The 17655-nt window shown below is 39.6% G+C and overlaps 1 protein-coding gene across 2 annotated transcripts; it reads left to right on the top strand.

The window, feature by feature from the left end:
- Window positions 1–1509: 1509 nt before the first annotated feature.
- EEF1E1 (eukaryotic translation elongation factor 1 epsilon 1) lies at window positions 1510–17108 on the top strand. Of its 2 annotated transcripts, none has more exons than XM_072328577.1 (4): window positions 1510–1617; window positions 3899–4099; window positions 10300–10395; window positions 16447–17108. In XM_072328577.1, the coding sequence occupies exons 1-4, from the start codon at window positions 1564–1566 to the stop codon at window positions 16585–16587; spliced, it is 492 nt and encodes a 163-aa protein (XP_072184678.1). In that variant the 5' UTR covers window positions 1510–1563; the 3' UTR covers window positions 16588–17108. The 2 variants fall into 2 exon arrangements, with proteins under 2 accessions (XP_072184678.1, XP_072184677.1); XM_072328576.1 differs by having other exon boundaries at window positions 1516–1742.
- Window positions 17109–17655: the final 547 nt, after the last annotated feature.

The following is a 17655-nucleotide window of genomic DNA, read 5'->3' as shown; positions in this document are numbered from 1 at the left end:
CATACATAAAGCTGTCAGGCTTTCTCTAAAGGACAGTCATCCACTTCATGTTTCAAGTGCCAAATTAATTACATTTGACATTTAATTTATAACCTAGGGTATTTTAGATTTAGAACTCGACTATGATAACAGCAGATTAGAGCAGAGTTCCATTTGACAGAATCGATCTTTCAAGTTATTTTCCTTGTGAGCAAAGCTCTTGATTCAGTTTTTTGTGTATCAAGCCTGCATGCAGGACATTGATACCTCTAAGCAAAGTACACTTCATTCGCCCGCTCCCCCAGCCTTTCTGTGGTGAATTATTTTGCGCTCAGAAGCAAGTTTCTTCCCCAGTCTTAATCGCAAAGCTCCACCTAATGGAGCAGGGAGGGAATTGTACAGAGAAGAAGGAACGCAGATGCTGCTAAGTGGTATTATCAAGGGAAACATGCCACGAAACCATAAGGAGGTTCATCTCCTCCACCTAGTTTATTAAGTCTCCCTTTCCAAGGACTCTGAAGTGGGATGAAAGCTGAAAAAAATAGCTTTATCTTTTAACCTGACCAAAATCGAAGCCTTCTTCTTATTGCTACTGATAGATATTTCAACCCGCGATCAAATTACCACAAAAATTAAGGCATTCTATATAACTTTTGATCATTTACTGACATCCCATTGGAAGGAAGCTGGAACTCTGACACTGCAAAATATTGTTCCAGGAAATAAGCTGGAGAACTGCACCAAGAAGCAATGCTGCTTTCAAGGCAGCACAACTTCCTGTTTTCAATCTTGAAAGTGCTTTGCTAACGCTAATGTAAAAGAGCAGACAAATTTCTGCAGAAGGAGAAATAGCCGCCCATGCATTCCGAACTGCTCCTCACTCAGATGAAGGCTCCGTGGCCACTTGCGGACCTTTTCTGCAGCAGAAGGTACAGATCTAAATGTCGCCTTGTATCAAGGCAGGCGTTTCTGTGAGGAACCAGGACACCTTGTCAGGATCATCTTCATCAAGATGACTAACACAGCGATCGCCCTGAGCCTGTACTTAGAAATTCTCTATAGCAGGACAAGATCAGCTCATTGATTTCAGTACAAACATCGGCTTGGTATCTAAGTCTTCTATCAAGGCTGTGGATACCCCATTGCTGGAGGCATTCAAGGCCAGGCTGGATGTGGCTCTGGGCAGCCTGGTCTGGTGGTTGGTGACCCTGCGCATAGCAGGGGGTTGAAACTAATGATCATTGTGGTCCTTTGCAACCCAGGCTGTTCTATGATTCTACGATCTATGCTATGGTTGTATGACAGGACAGGGAAACACTAAGCACGGCCCCTCGTAGCACCAGGCAAGCGATCAGCCCACGACCCCCCCTACCCTCCCTCGTTTCTCCTCCCCCTCCCAGCCCCACGCGCAACCACGCATGCGCACTCAGCGAGCCGCAGCGCCTCCCTCACTCCTCCCGGGGTTTCAAAACGCGGATTGGCTCCTCGCAAGCTTAAATTGAGCAGAGCGCCCAATTGGCTGCCTGAGCCCTTCAGCCCAATGGTAACGATGGTTGTTGAGGAGGTGTGGTGGCGCGTTCTCCAATGGGATTAGCGGTTGTTGGCAGGTGGAGGCGGAGGCTGGTCCTTTTCGACCAGGTGCTTCTCCGGGAAAGATGGCGGCCGCCGCGCGGCTGGGGCCGGTAGGGGAAGAGCTGGCCTTACTGGAGAAGGCGCTGGGCCTGCAGAGCGGGTACAAGTACGGCGCCCAGGGGGAGCGGCAGGTGAAGGGAGCCAGGAGGGGACGGGGCTGGGAGCGGGCAGCGACGCGCGGGTGTCCTATTCCTCAGCTATCCCCGTCCTGCGCCTTCCCCGCTATTCTTTCTTCCCCTCTCCCTTGTCCTTTTCCCACTGCTCTCCTCTGGCTGTGGCACATCGCTGTCTCCCTCACGTCCAGAGAGCTTCTATCTCTAAGGGTTATTGCGCCTCGTCGGAGTGATGTCGGCTTAACATATGCGGTGCTCTCCTTATGCCTGCGTTTACCCGGTGTCAGTGCTGTTCCATTTGGTTACATGGTAAAGCTGTAATGTTAGAAACGTATCTAAGGCAAAGAGCCTCGTTGAAACTGTAGTCGTTTTAAAGCTGCTGCCTCGGCATCTTGAAGCTGACAGGAAAGCGTTACGTTCTGCAGTCTGAAAGCCAATGGAGGCTTGAGGGAAATAGTGTGGAAGGGCGGGTTAATGTAAAGCCTTTGCAGCCTCCACTCTGAGAATACCAGAGAAAAGCAGTTGTGCCGTTCCCTTCTGCTTTTGTACGTGCTGTTTTTCCTTCACTTAATTTAGTGTTTATGGTTTCGGTGTTGAGTATCCATATGGTTACATACGTAGTAAGCTCCCTTAATTAATTAACAATTCAAGGGTTGTTTCAGCGCCATGACTGACATTAGTCTGAAGGTGTGAGTCATGAAGTCTGGCTGTCCATCACTTTCCTCATTACATGTTCAGTGAGAAAAATGCATAGTCAAGGGCTCCAGGTAGAAACGCAGATTAAATACCCTATGTTGAAATTGCATCTTATTGCATTAATTCAATTTGAAGACAGATAGTGTCCTTTGCATGGTAAGATGCTCTTAATGTGTCTCGGTAAGATTCCATCATGGGATGCCATGAATGAGTGAATGAACTTTAGGCTGGTGCAGTGAAGTCTCATTCATTTCATTTTTGACTCTTTAGTGGTCGAGTTTCCTTTCCCACTCTAAAAGATTGCTAATACTTGCTCTATTAATTGTTATTCTGAAGGAGCTTCTCAAGGCAAACTGCCTACTCATTTTGGTATGTCCCTAAAGCCTATAGTTTGTTCAGTTTTAAGTTGCTTGTTTTGATGCTTCTCTTTGAAGCGATGCTTTTAGAACAGTGATGAGGACCATTTTGTGAAGTTGGGCTTGTTTTGTTGCACTCTTAAACAGTGCTTCTGTGACTAAAGTACTTTGCCTTTAAAAACTCTGTGCCGCTAATTCTCTTCTGTTTCTTCATAAAATATAAATAACTTAATTTCACAACTTAAATCAGTTCTTATGATAATAGGGATCTTCAATTTGCTGTAGTTCAATATTTTAACTTTTAAAGTTATGTTCCTCTTTATTAAAGACTTATTATGCTTTACTATTATAAAGATTTATTAATGCTTCTCAGTGACAATTAAAATCACATAAACATGGTGAAATCACTAACAGATACGCAATTAAAGCTAGAGGTTTGTATTATGTTGTCCTCTCTGAACTAATAACTTGTTCTGGTATTTGGCAATAGAACAATAAGTGTATATTTCACTAAGTCAAGCTGTTGTGATGGGAACTGGAAACTTCAGTTGGAGCCTGGAACCTAAAAATGAACGACGGTTCAGTTACTGTCTTATGTCAGTGTCAGAACAGCACTACTACTTAATGAAGCTGCACTAATATTAGCATTGTTTCGTGATAAACGTGCACTGATCAAAAGGAGTTCCGGGTTGTCAGTGTTCACCTTGAACGTGTAATCTGTAAATACTGAAAGTAAATTGCCCCAAAAAGTAGGGATGCAACATATCTATTTCCCTTTGATATTATTGATATTGTGTGCCTCTGGTGACGCAGTGGTATAAGTTGCTGCTTGCAACACCAGAGGCCCGGGGTTCGAATCCCCCCTGTGGCACAAGTGGCAGAAATACCGCTCTGCTACACAGAGGGCTCGAATCCCGGGAGTTGGACTCGATGATCTCTAAGATCCCTTCCAACTCGCACGATACTGTGATACTATGATGATATTATTAGCTTGAATGCTTACAGATTGATGCGTTTTTAAGAGTCTTCTTAGAGACTATGAAGAAATAATAGTGAAGCTCACAGAGAGTCTACTTTTTTTGAATGAGTTTTATAATATTGCAATTTTTCTTCCTTTTCTAGATTCCTGTTCTGCAGACAAACAACGGTCCTGGTCTGACAGGATTAATCACCATAGCTTCATACTTAGTGAAACAGGCTAAGAAAGAGCAACTGCTTGGAAGTTCTGCAGAGGAAAAAGCTGTGGTTCATCAGTGGTTGGAATACAGAGTGACTCAAATAGGCAGACAGTCTAGTAGAGAAGACACGAGAACAGTTCTGAAGGTAAGAGGTACTTAGTTCTAACTTGCCAACGCATTTTGGAGGGATCGGGCCTTGAAAAATAGCAGCGTGCTAACTTGAGCAAACACAAGTAAGTGATTAGGAACTGAAGACTTGAGAGTGTATTTTGATGCTGGCTTTCTTTCTGCTTTTTGGTTTTTATTAACAAAATAAAAGGTACCTGAAAACAAACTCAAAAATACACGAAGCTGATCTCTTACTATGCTTTATGGCTGTAATGCTGTGAACTATCTGGAATGTTCCAGATAGAGATTGTTTAATAGCTCTGTTTCTGCTCTTGTCAGGCACTTGTTTCTTTCTGTCTTTATAAAACCTCAGTTACAGACAAGCTGTGTGGTATTTCAAGATAACTCTGTGCAGATATAGATTTATTTTTTCCCCCTTCTGATTTAGCGGTCGGAATATATAGTCCATACATAATGTTGTCTCAGTTGATGTGTGAAACAGTGGAAAAAGAAAACCTTCAGATTTTGCAAGTCTGCAAAACCGGTCTTCAACTTGAGCTGCTTTGTACAAAAGCTTCAGTCAACTCTACACAGTTTTTTCTTGCAGTCTGAAGCTTTCTTCCTCTAAGACAGGTGGAAGCAAGCGAAAAAAAATCTCAAGGGTAACCCCGTTATTTGAGCAGCCAGATGGCAGGGAGTAGATTGAAAAAGCTTATTCTATTTTGCTGCTTACTCCTTGTGACTGATAATTAGGATCTTTGCAATCTTTTGGGAGCAGAGCTTGAAGAGAAAAATTGCTTTATGCTTTTAAGTACTGGAGGGGTTGTTTACCAAGTGTATATGAAACGCATACCTATTTTAAATAGAACCATATGCTTAATGCTACTAAATCAGTCTAGATTTGGATGCAGCTTTGTTGCTGGGTGTTAGGTTGACTGTACTTTGTGATAGCAGGGTTTTAATGCTTCTGATCTTTGTTAGGGGTGGCAGATCTAAGTCAGATAAAATAGAAGCAAGGCAAAGATAGAAAGACTGCTGGAGCAGTAGTCTAGATGTAACTTTTGTGTTACTTGAAATCAAAGGAAATTCTACGTTTTGGAGTGGTGCAAAGCAGTACCTTGTTAGTAATTTATTATCCTACTCTTCAAAAGGGCTATCTATCCCTCAAGTCTTAAGAATTCAACTGGAGGAGGCATGGGCTAATTATGATTTAACTTAAAGTTTAGCTATGCTTTGAACAGGAGGTGTGACAAGGTGAGGAGGTGGCTGTTGGAGATCCCATTCTGCATATATATGTATGTGTGTGTGTGTGTGTGTATAGTTTGATAGAAGACAGTCCAGCTATCTAGAGCTTCATCACACACCAAGTCACAGATCACCTTCCTAACATGCTAGGCAACATCCAAACAAATGAATTGGCATCTTGTAAGGAATTACCCTTAGTCTAATTCACAAAAATTAAAGTCTTAAGGTCTGAGTGGCTTAAATATTGATACCTGCTTTGTCATTCCACCCACAAGTATCCGGTGTTGTTAACTGCACTGTTAACCCAATGCAGTTCTACAGATGTGTTTTCATTCTGAAGCAGGAATTGTTTTTCCCTTTTGCCCTTAGCAGCGCTGACAGTTCAGAAAATGTAATTGACTAAAACAGATATGTGGATAAATTATTTCCAAACAAAACTTCATTACTGAGAAGTCTCCCTGAAGTGACGCTGACTGCCTGCATATACACATATGTATATCTATCCTAGATAGCACTTAAACTTTTTTCTGCGGCTTTTCTTTTGTAGCAGATCCTGTATGGACAGAGTTTATCTTGATGCGGAACTACAGTAGAATTGCTCCAGCACTAATAATTTTGTAGGGTAGCAATTAACTTTTTTTTTTTTTAATTTTAATTTGTTCTCTTACTACCATGATTAATCAGAACAAGAGGCAGCCTACCATTAAAGCATGCTATGCCAAAAGGGAGTATGAGAAGGGAAAAGAAAGGAGGGGGGGGTTGAATAAAATAGGGAGGCAAGTCTGAGACTGTAGTTTTACAACGTGTCTGGAATAATCAATGGCAGTCTCGGGACAGTTGCAGCCTAGAGCCACAATTTATAATAAGCTGTGCCAAAAACAGTTCAGTTGCTTCTGTTGTAAACTTTAGGCTGCTACTGGTTAACCCTTCAGTGAGCTGATGTGCTTCTGAAGAACGTCAGCTAATAACTGGAGCAGTGTTTGCTAATTTGAAGAGAGAGAGGTTTGTTTTGTTAGCCTTAAGGAAAATGTTTGTAAGCTTGTTCTTGCTGACATGTTGACTAAAGCTGTTACCTGACATGCAAACAGTTGTCAAGTAGGCCATCTCAAGAAGAATTTTTGATTGATTTGGAGCAGAAGCCATAGAGTTTAGAAATTTTCAGTGTAAGTGTTTAACAGTTTTGTCTAAATCACGTTGAGCTCCTGTACTGGACAGAATAAACAGGAGCGATGCCTGTGGGCTGTTCTACTGATGTGTACAGATAGTTGTTGTCAGTAGTGGAGATGATATCGTGTTCAGTGTGTTCCATTAACCTCAGCGGATAAGATGGTATTTCCTTTGCTTCTGATCAATGGAATGGTGTTTAATTAGTGGGAAATTAAATTACCTATGAGGAGTGGGGTGGATCTCTAGATCCTTGAGGTTTTTCTTGATACCAGGTAGGGTTTCTGCTCCTCTGCCAAAGAACTGAGAACTTTAGAGAAATGCTCAAGCCACCAAATTTCTGCTTGACTATTAATAGTAAATTCCATTCATGAGATTTGAATGTCTCTGATTGGTCAACGTTATATATTGAAGACTTGATATCTGGGGGGGTGGAATTTACCATCTATTCAAAATATAACTGAGAGTTTCTACTGCATTTCACAGAAAAGCTTCTATGGAGTTGTAGGAAGTTCTAAAGTAACTCTGTTCTCTGAAGAGTAATTGTAACCAAGAATTCGTGTACTACTTGCAACATCTCATATAAAAAATGCTCCATGATTACAGCTAATTCTGTCCTAATTTCTTGTGCTTTCTGGCTCCAGTCATGAAGTTCAATTAGAAATCTAAATAAATTGTTACAAGCTTCAGTTATTGTTTATTGTACTGGTTTGAAAAATTACTGTTTCTGTCACTATGTAGGTTAATCCATTGCATATGCCTTCCATGGCATTAATCCACAGTCCTTGTATGCTGTTTTTCAGTGGGTTGCCTAACCACTTTGACAAGCTTGTCTAGCAAGCGTTATTGGAACTTTGTGCCTGTTTTCACTCTTCTCCTTTTATTTCTAAGAGTGCAGTAGTTTGCTTGCAGGCATAGAAGATCATGTTTTGATTATTTGAGCAATGTTCGTTTAGAGAACTAACTTTCTTCTGTCCTTTGCAGAAATCACATTGTGATGAACGTAATATTCTTCCAGACAGAGTTTAGCTCACAGTTTGCCTGTTAGATACATGTCTTGCATCAGAAAGGAAAATAAGGATACACCCCTAACCATGAAGCTGTGCCTTCGATAGGGCTCTAGAATCCTCTTCTTGGGTTCTGTGTTGTCCAAGATTTGCCTGGGTCATAAGTGCTCAGCTGTCTCTTTGTGTAGTGCCATGTGAAGGCATTTAGGTGGGAAGTGACCCTGTGAATATTGCTGACTGAAGGAATATTTAAAGAAAGAAATGCTCTGCTGGTATTCATCCTATGGGCAAAGTATCTAAAATGAAATGAGAGTATGATTGGATCCCTTGTAAATTATTGGGTCATTTTAAGAGGCAACTGTTAGTTAGCTAAGATGCACTGATAGACTGTGTCTCAACTTGTGGTCTGGAAGGGGTTTAGTTATCTTAAAGGGTGAACTGAGTTACAGACAGTTGTGCTTCATAGCTAGAGTAAACCATACAAAATGTGGGGTGTGTTGAGCTGTCACTGTACATCAGGATATTGTGTGCAACATCTTGGTTTTCTTTCTCTTGCTTTTTCCTTACTCATACCCAAAACTGGAAATGAAATTGCTGCAGTTGTTCAATACATATTATTACAGTAAGCTGCTGTTATACTTTAAATGTATCTGAAACTTGAGAAGGGGCTCTTGCAGGATCGCACCAGTAAGTTAATTTAGCTACGAGCGTTTTGCAAGACTGTGTCAATCACTTGCTATTAGAGCTGTAAATACATAATTGATTTAAGTAGCGGCATTAAATACGTGAAAGGCGGTGACACAAATAACCGCTAACAGACCTGAATTTCTGGGTTGTAATAGAAATTCAGATAGAGTATTGCATTCGTATTTTTGTTAACCTCTCTGTTACAGGAAGACTGTTTCAGTTTAATACTGAGGTCAGGTATGAAGGCTTGGCTTTCAGGAATTCTAACACAGCTGGCAATTAGCCAGTAATATAATCATCTATGGAAAGTATAACATATGTGGCAGGATTGATTCAATATTCCTAGTGCGCGTGGAAAAGGTGTTTCTAAATGAACTTGACTTTGGCGGTATGAAATCAGTATCTTTCTGTATCTTATGGGAGGAATGCGTGCATTCCAGAAGGAAATTGCAGACTAGTGCTAATTTATCCAAGACTAAACCACATTTGGCAAACTACCAGTTAAGAGGCTTGATAAAACTTTAAGGAGAATAAATAATTGTTAACACTGAAGTGGCAACTTTACTTTGAAGCTCGAGTTATTTCTTACCAATGAGTAACCTGAGTATTTACAAATATACTGTGCAGCATATGTACTGACTTGCAGATTTTCTCATGTGAGCTTTTCTCTTTTTAACACAGCATTTGCTTCTGTTACGTGAATAAAATTCATCAGAACCATGGTCACGTGTTTAAAGTAATTTGAGACCTAACAAGAACAAAGCAGCAAACCAGTCTTAAACATAAATAGCTGCATAGCTGGAGGCAGATGACCATATAGAGTTTTAACTATGCAGGGGTTAATATTTTTTTCCTTGATTCGTTCTAATAAAAGAAAAATCAAAGCAGACATTTGGATGTTTAAATATTAGGAAGCACAGGACTGCTGTCATAAAGAGGCTGTCAAAGAATATTGCATAGTGGAGCCTAACTTGCCACTTAAATGCACGGTCAGATGTTATAAGGCGTTTCTGTTCCCTTTTATATGTATGCACTGTAGGATATCACGTCTGCATATTTGGGAAAGCAGAATTATGGAGCTAGAATTGCAATTCAGGCTAAAGCTATTTATTTATCATTTTACCTTCAGTAATGAATAAATCCCATGTTCTCCCCTTCAAATGAAACAAGCTGTAGTTGAGACTGATAAGTCTTTTAGGGTGATCTTTGAAAAACATTGTTTGAGCTTCTTACCTCTGTTTCCAGGAGGAAGTTAATGTCTAAGAAAACTGGCAGGAGTCTTCTGGGCAGAAAGGAGTGTATTTACTAGAAGCTTGTTTGTTTGTTTTCTTGGGGCAGAGGAATATTGGCAGGGAATTTCCACATGCAAAGAAAAAGTGGGAGACTGTTTTCCTATTTTTTAGAAAAGAACATCATAAAAGCAGTTTGCTATTAGGATTAAAGTAAATCTGCGGGCTGTTACCTTTTCTTCAGAGGAAGGTAAAATGCACAAAGTTATATGACTTCAGTGAGAAGTAGGTAAAACATGGCAGTATATACGGAAGGGACTACTTCTGCATGGGTGAAGAGAGAGCTGGCAGGCAGTACCTGTATTTCAGGAACAATGCGGTGGAGCAACTGAACATCAGCCTTCTATTTTCCTGCAGGGAATTATTGTATATGTAAAGGAGTCCTTAAGTAATACAGACTTGGACTGTTTGCTCATTCAACCCAAATGGAAGTCCTCTGCTACACAGCTTTTAACATCTAATACGGAGTTGCTGAGCATGAGAGGTACACTTCAAGTTCAGAAGCAGTGCTCCTTTGTATGGGCTTCCGTAGTGACTGAATTGACAATATCAGCTGTGAATTGCTTTCCATGATTTCAACGTTAATAAAAGCAGGGGTCAAATGGAAGCAGCCAATTAATGTCAAGTTCCAGGCATGAGCTTGAAATATATCATCTCCTACCCCTTCATACCTTTGTCTTCCTTCTTTTCTCATCTTTGTTTGTCTTCCTTCTTCTCTATGTTTGAATAAATAAAACTGCCCTTGATTGTATACGTATGGTCTCAAAGGAAGTTCTTTTAACTCCTCATTGTTTTGTTTAGCCACATCAGCAGTGTAATCTTTTTTTTTTAATGCTTGTTTTTAGGATCTTAATGTACACCTTGAAGATAAGGTCTACCTTGCAGGAAACAGTTTTACCTTAGCAGATATTTTGATGTACTACGGGTTGCATCATGTCATGGTAAGTAGTGTTTGCATTACCTTTACGTACATACAACCATTGTAATTGCTTGTTTATGTGAAGGGCAGTTTATTGATAATTGATAAATGAAACTCAGAGGTGTCAGAACTAAAAGTACTAAGATTGTTAGAAGTACTGCTGGTGCTATGGAAGATGCACAGTAATCAAGTTCCTGAAGGATGAACACATAGAAGCGTCAGCCACAATAAACTGTCATTTGTGTTTCAAGACTTAGCAGTGAGATTTGATAACATATAGAATGTGGAAATAACGTGAGGAGCTGGTACTTGGAGTGGGCAGCAAGGGGTTTCACAGAATGCAAATGTTGGAGAGGTTCTTCATACGTAGCTCAGAAGTGCTTATAAATTGTTCTGCCTCACTTCTGAACCTCAAGAGGTAATTTGAAAACGAAGTAATAGAAGTTAATTGTATTCGAGCAACTGGAATGTGATTGCAAGTGCTCCTTCTCTGGAGTGAGCACTGCTAAACAAATCAAACCATAAAGTCTGCCAGTCTCGAGAGGATAAAATCAGTGAGTTTTACATTATGAAATAGGGGGAAAGAGTTAGATTGGTTGAATTGTTGGGTCACACAATTAAAGGCAGGCTATTAGAATGCTATGCTTCAGAAGGGATTTTGGAGAGAGGAGGCAGGGGAACAGATCAGGTAATGAAATATAACCAAAAAATTAAAGAGATCTTTATGTTGAAGTTACACTTGAGTCATATTTTCCTTGTAAAGGATAACTGGTATGATTACCTTTCACATATTACGTGGCAGTACAGGTGTGTAAGAGTTCATTAAAAATATAACTGTAGTGTAAGAGAACACAAACTCAAATGAGACATTTTAAAAACAAAAAGACTTAGACTGGGGAAAATGAAGCATATTTTATATTTAGAGTTTGCTCTAGAGTAGACCACCTAATCAAGAAGAAAAGATACAAGTTACTGCTTTGGGAGATAGAGCAGATGGTAAAAACAAATGACTTAGTGCTCCTGGGTGCCTGCAACCACACAGACACTAGCTGGGACAAGTTTATAGTACAACATCTGCTTCTGGAATGTTTGGTTTTGTAGAAGATGATAATTTTGTGACTCGGAAAGGTATAAAGGGCAAATAATGGGGTTGCTATCCGATAGAGGAATATGAGAAGCTGTTCAATGGGAATTAGCTAGTTTGTATATGTTTTTAAGGCTTTAAAATTGATTAATGTTAGTAATTAACTATGGAAGTAAGATATCTTGAACTGCAGAACCCTGTGATTGGTTTTATTTTTTCCTGTCATAAGAAGTACTTTCAGAACTGCTTCTGTGCCTCAAGCCTTAGGTGGAGGGGAAAGCTGCTCCATCTCTTAATGTTGTGTGTTCCAAGGAAGCAGTTCCTCATATCCACTGCTGTTTGAGCTAAGCCTTATGCAAAAGACATTGCTTAATATAATCCTTTAAAATAAGAGATGGGGACGTGTTGTTCTTGTCGGTGGATCTGAAAGTGTTGCTGATAAAGGCCCTAAGGGTTAATCTCCCTGTCTCTGATGGGTTAACAGATAACTCTATCAAGATACTTTACATACTAGTGACGTACTGTGATTGTACTGCATGAGCTGAGCGTTATTCAAAGTTTAGAAACCATCTCATGCATGTGATATTGAAAGCAGTTTTAACTAAGACCACCTGCTTTTACTACTAACTTCTTCATCTTCTTTTATTAGTGTTTCTGTGTATAGGTAATATATCTCTATAATTCTCCCCACTTCCACTCATGCTTTGTACCCCTCCTTATCCAGGTGGGGTTTTGGAAACTGCATAGTCAGTGAAGAATCAATAGGAAAAACTGATTCCTGATTCAAATTGATGAACGGCAGCTTTTAGTCTTACAGTTGCTTGCCTTTCATTTGCTCTTCTTTTCTATTTAGCTTAATAAACACAATAATAGATGTCTAGAAACCCATGTGATGAGAAGGAATTAGTATTTGAGTGAAGGTCACTAAGGGTGGCTTTTTGTTCTTCATGCAGACTAGTAGAGGGGGAAGAATAGTCTCTTAATTACAAATACACACCTGTAATAATGAGGCAGTAAATCAACAGTGTACACTGTTCTGCATTGTAATATGGGTCACAAGTACCAAAAAAGCGTAATGCTTGGTGCTAGCTGTCAGATGCATTTATTTTTTTTTAACATTGGTGTGACTTACACCATTGGATGTAATTCAGTGTCTCTTTGTGTGTCGGTGTAGTATCAGAATCGCCGAGGTTGAAAAAGACCTCCAAGACCATGCAGTCCAACTGTCTACCTAACCCCAATATTTCCCCTCTGAGCCGTGTACCTGAGTATAATCACTCTTGTCTTTAGACATATAGATTACTCAAATGTTTATGTAGATGAATATAATCAGCAGTGAAGTTGTTCTAGGTTAAAGCTCAGATTGCAAAGAATTAGGAAACACTGCTTGAAGTTAACTCGGGCAGTTGGGATGCATTACATTCTCCTGTGGTAACAAACGTGTTCTTAAAACTTTCCCTATGTTTTAATTCGTAAGTAGAACCAAACTTGTGAAGAGCCGTTTAAAAATGTTTAAGAGTAATTATCAATACAGAGGCTGGTCTATCTTATTTTTGTAATTCATAAATTCAGGCAGAACCAAAGTAGTCATCTCAGATCTGTACGTCTGAATTTAAAATTTATTTAATGAGCGCTGGAAAATAACTTGAGGTGAAATTTATATCTCTACAAATAGAAGTCTCAGTCAGAATTTTGGGGTCAAGTCTAATACCATCTATTACCAAACCAAGGGGGATATGCTCCTCAAGTCATAACTATTAATACAGGAATATCATGAGACTGCATTAGTGGTTTTTTGTGATAATATTTGCTGAAGCTCCAGGCACAAGAAAGATGTGGAACTCTTAGAACAGGTCTGGAGGAGGGCCACTAGGATGATCAGAGCACCTCTCCTATGAAGAAAGGTTGAAACAACTGGGCTTACTTAGCCTGGAGAAGAGAAGGCTCCAGGGAGACCTTGTTGTGGCCTTCCAATACTTGAAGAAGCATATTATAAACAGTAGGGGGAACGGCTGTTTACGAGGGTGGATAGTGATAGGACAAGGGGGAATGGTTTTAAACTGTGACTGGGGAGATTTAGGTTAGTTATTAGGAGGAAGTTTTTCCACTCAAGAGGGTAGTGACACACTGGAACAGGTTGCCCAAGGAGATTGTGGATGCCCCATCCCTGGAAGCATTCAAGGCCAGGCTGGATGTGGCTCTGGGCAGCCTGGTCTGGTGGTTGGTGACCCTGCACATAGCAGGGGGTTGAGCTTGATTATCGTTGTGGTCCTTTTCATCTCAGGCCATTCATTTGGTTGCCATAATTTTTTATAAATATTATTGATGCACTACTTACCTTAGAACCTGGATAACAGGATTTTGTTCTAAAGGATTATGATAACAGCAGTCCTTAAATTACCCCATTCCAGTGCTTAACAACCCATTCTGTGAAGAAGTGTTTCGTGATATCCAACCTAAACTTACCCTGGCGCGACTTGAGGCCATTTCCCCTTGTCCTGTCACTAGTGAGAAAAGCTCTAAATAGGATTCACCTCATTTCAGTCAGCCACACCTGTTTCCAAACAGGTATTTTTAGACTTCCCACGCACATGCAGGGTATAGGCATGGGAGTTTATGCCTTCACCCCCAGTGCTACTGAAAGCAGATATAATTAAAGCTGTTATAGCTGCAGTCCTTCCAGAAACTTTTGTTTGCGTTGTGTGATACCCATTTTCATTATCCTTTGTGGCAGAAGAGTAAGGCTTTTTATTTTTTCTCTCCATAATTAAAAAGAAAAAAACCCCATCAAATTGAGTGTCTGCTTCTTTGCTATTGAAATAATTGCTTTAATAGCAAATAATTATTTTAACAGCAGAACTGCAGCCTTTCTTAACTTGGGGGAATTATCTAATTTAATGAGGAAGAATAGAAAATACCCGTCTAACAAAATGCTGTAAAAATGCCATGGAACTGATCTCTAAACAATTAACCTAAGAGTTATGTCCTGAGTAAAAAATAGAGCATGCCACAGAGTGCTTTTTAATATATTTCACTGAGAATACATTATGTAAATAAACAGAATTAACTTGAATGCTGTGCCCCAAGTACAGAAAGGGGTTTTACTTGTAGAGAACCTGTCTGGGAAGCCCTTGGGATGTTTTTTCCACTATACTTACAGAATGGAGGACTGTTTTCCAAAGGCTGTTTTTGATTTATATCCAAGAAATGTGAGGATAGAGATTTGAAAGTGTAAAATTATAAGGAGAAGAAATGTATCTCCTACCAAATCTGAAGTTTATTTTCAGCACCCTTAGAACCAAGTGCTTACCCACTGTGGATGTTGGAAATAGGATCCTCTGATTATAATACTAATTGTAATGCTTAGTCTACCATAATCCCTGGACTTAGTGTTTTTAGTACTACAAATGAGGAAAAGTATTAATTTTAGATGATTTTTTTTGGCTGTATATTGCTCTTTTCATGCTCCCTGTTGTTTTATAAATGCTTCTACACCTTCATACCAAGCACTGGCTTCGCACTGTCATTAATTACAACAAACTGCGTGTGATTAGAAGTATCCCCTCTAAATGGTATTGCATGTTTATTTTGTCCTGAATGTAGCATACTCAAAGAACCTCAGGCAGCTTGTCAAGTATCTTAATTAAGAAAGCATTCAGTGTTACGTTTAATAGCTTTTTGTTTGTAATGCCTCTAAAAACCCTGGAGTTGTTGGTCTTTTCAGTATTGTTCTTTTCCACTTGATTAATAAAGCTCTGTTAAGTTTCTGGCTCAGCTAGAACTGCAGGCGTTAAGGTGAATCAGTGCATCTTGGTGGCTGACTGAAGTGAGGTGAATCCTATACTGTGTGGGGAGACAAGAAAGGGTAGTTCACATGAAGATCATGTTTTGTTCCTAATAGTTTTATAGCTTTGAAGCTTACTCAATATATTAGGTTAATGTGAAAGGCAGATTGTTGTCTAAACTAATACATTAACTTGGTTCCAGAGGTATGAGATCCAGAATTAGTAATCAAGGAAAGGTAAAAGAGGTGTTACAGTGTGGAAGAAGTTAGTTCTACTACTTGCTTGAAGTACACTGAAGTAATAAGTCTTAAAAGAGAATCTTAAGGACGTTGCTTGTTTTAATTTAGAAGACTTTGAATAGTATAGATTACATGTAATCACAAATGACTGTGCTTGGTCAGTCATATGATAAAAGTAGACTGGAAGCTCTTCATACTTGTTACCCAGCATTGCAGTGGCAATGAGCTGTTGGAGCAGCTGTATAATCACAGCTCTTCTTAGGACTCTTTAAGTTACACTGAACAAACAAGTGACATTGACTTGAAAATTTGGGAATGACAGAACTTCACTATAGGAGTCATGGATAACATTTTCAATACTTCCATGAAATACAAAGGTCTTTCAGTTTATTTTAACTTGATAATTTGAACCGTGTCATTGCCCTCCTAGTAATACTAGCTAGCGCTTTTGGACAGTGAAGCCCTGTGCTGTGTTGTTTCTTGCTAACTATTGTAGAACTATTACTCAAAGAGGAAAACAACGTTCCTCTCTTCTGTCCAGTCTGAAATGGCCTGAAAAATGTATTCCTGAACTTCTAATACACCTTGTGCTGGCCAGTGAGGCAAGACTACCTGCTGAATGAGAGGAGTGCACAGGATTTGTGCAAGTTTAGGACCTTTCCCCTGCTCCTCGATGTTATCTGGATTCACAGACTGGTTAAATTCAAGCAAGCTAACACCTGTACCCCCACCTCCAAGTATATCATACAGATGTATTTTCCATTCTACAGATGTGTTCATTTGAGGAAATAAACGCGTGTTTTGTGAATCTTTATCTGTGAAATGAAGGTAGAATGCTGCTGGGCAGTAACAGCTTTTTCTGCGAGTTGAAATCAGCTGTAAAGCTTTGCACTTATTGTTTCTCACCACATTTTATAATATTAATAATGCAATTTATTGGTACTTCTATTTTTTTCCCCATGCAGGTGGACCTCACTGTGCAAGAAAAGGAGATTTACCTTAATGTATCTCGCTGGTTCAACCACATTCAGCATTATCCAGGTGTTCGACAGCATCTGACTAATGTCATCTTTATCAAGAACAGATTATATACTAATGCTCATTAAGGAGAATTGTAACGCTGTGTCAGAGTGGTATTTGGGAGTCTAGAAGTTACACTGTCCAAACCCACTGCCTTGCAGATCCTGGTTTGTAACCTTCTATATGTGAACCGCAACTGGTGATGCCTCAAGTAATACAGTTCCATTGAATTGTTATCATTTGTTCAAGAATTTGAACTAGCTACAGAATTTTATCGTGTATCTGATTAAATGCGACAATGACAGAAAGATGGAAATTGAGTTTTAATTCACTATTTTTTAAAGATGAAATGTTCTTTTAGATCAGCACTCAACTGTAATTACATGGTCTTTGGAGCAGAGAAGTACTTATTTTCCTTCCACTACAGACTCATTTTACTGTTTATTGAGTTTCCACGTTACGTCCCTCTTTTCCTTTTATTTTCCATGAATGTTTACGCTAGTTTTGTAAAAGTTGAGAGCTATATTGTGTGCCAATGACGTGAAAAAGGGAACATGAAAATGTTACAAAGTATTTATGTGACGGAATAAATTATTTTAAAACGGTAGTCTTAAATTGGCTGTGAAAGTCTTGAGTTTGTTTTAAAAGAAATAATAATAATTAAAGGTTAGTTGATGTGCTACTTCATTTTATGGGCCTTCATGTAGGCTCCAAAAGCATTTTCTTTCCAATTAGTCAACAGTATTAGCGTTTATCAGGATTCAGGTGCCGTTGTTTCGTGCTATTTCCACATAAGAAAGATTGCGTGTTTCAGAGTCCTAAAAAAGAAGGTGGGGAAAGAGGTACTTGAGATAATAATGAGCTGCTCTTCCACACTCGCTTCTTGTTTGTCTTGTAAAAAGACAACCTTGTCTTGTAAAAAGTTGGCTTTGAAACCGAGGAGGCTGTTGTCAATTGGGACGTGTTGGCAGGCCGCTTCGCTGTAGAACATGGTTGGTATAAGGTATTTGTTTTGGTGTTGGGGTGCTGTTTGCTTGCCCAAACAGCTGCTGTTTTGAAGTGTCAGGATTTCTCTAGGTTGCTGCGTGCTCTGGCTACGGTATCCCCCTAACCTCTTGCTTCCTCTGTTTGAAAATGGAAGTGTAGATTGCTGC

Source organism: Excalfactoria chinensis, chromosome 2, assembly GCF_039878825.1.
Source record: "Excalfactoria chinensis isolate bCotChi1 chromosome 2, bCotChi1.hap2, whole genome shotgun sequence".
Taxonomy (NCBI): Eukaryota; Metazoa; Chordata; class Aves; order Galliformes; family Phasianidae; genus Excalfactoria; species Excalfactoria chinensis.
The sequence above is the reverse complement of the archived record's forward strand: the minus strand, read 5'-3'. Positions and strand labels throughout refer to the sequence as shown.

Coding starts and splice junctions, on each gene's coding strand:
- EEF1E1 (XM_072328576.1), top strand. CDS start 1,635: ATGGCGGCCGCCGCGCGGCTGGGGCCGGTAGGGGAAGAGCTGGCCTTA. Junction 1,743..3,898: donor GCGCCCAGGGGGAGCGGCAG/GTGAAGGGAGCC, acceptor TTCCTTTTCTAG/ATTCCTGTTCTGCAGACAAA. Junction 4,100..10,299: donor ACACGAGAACAGTTCTGAAG/GTAAGAGGTACT, acceptor GCTTGTTTTTAG/GATCTTAATGTACACCTTGA.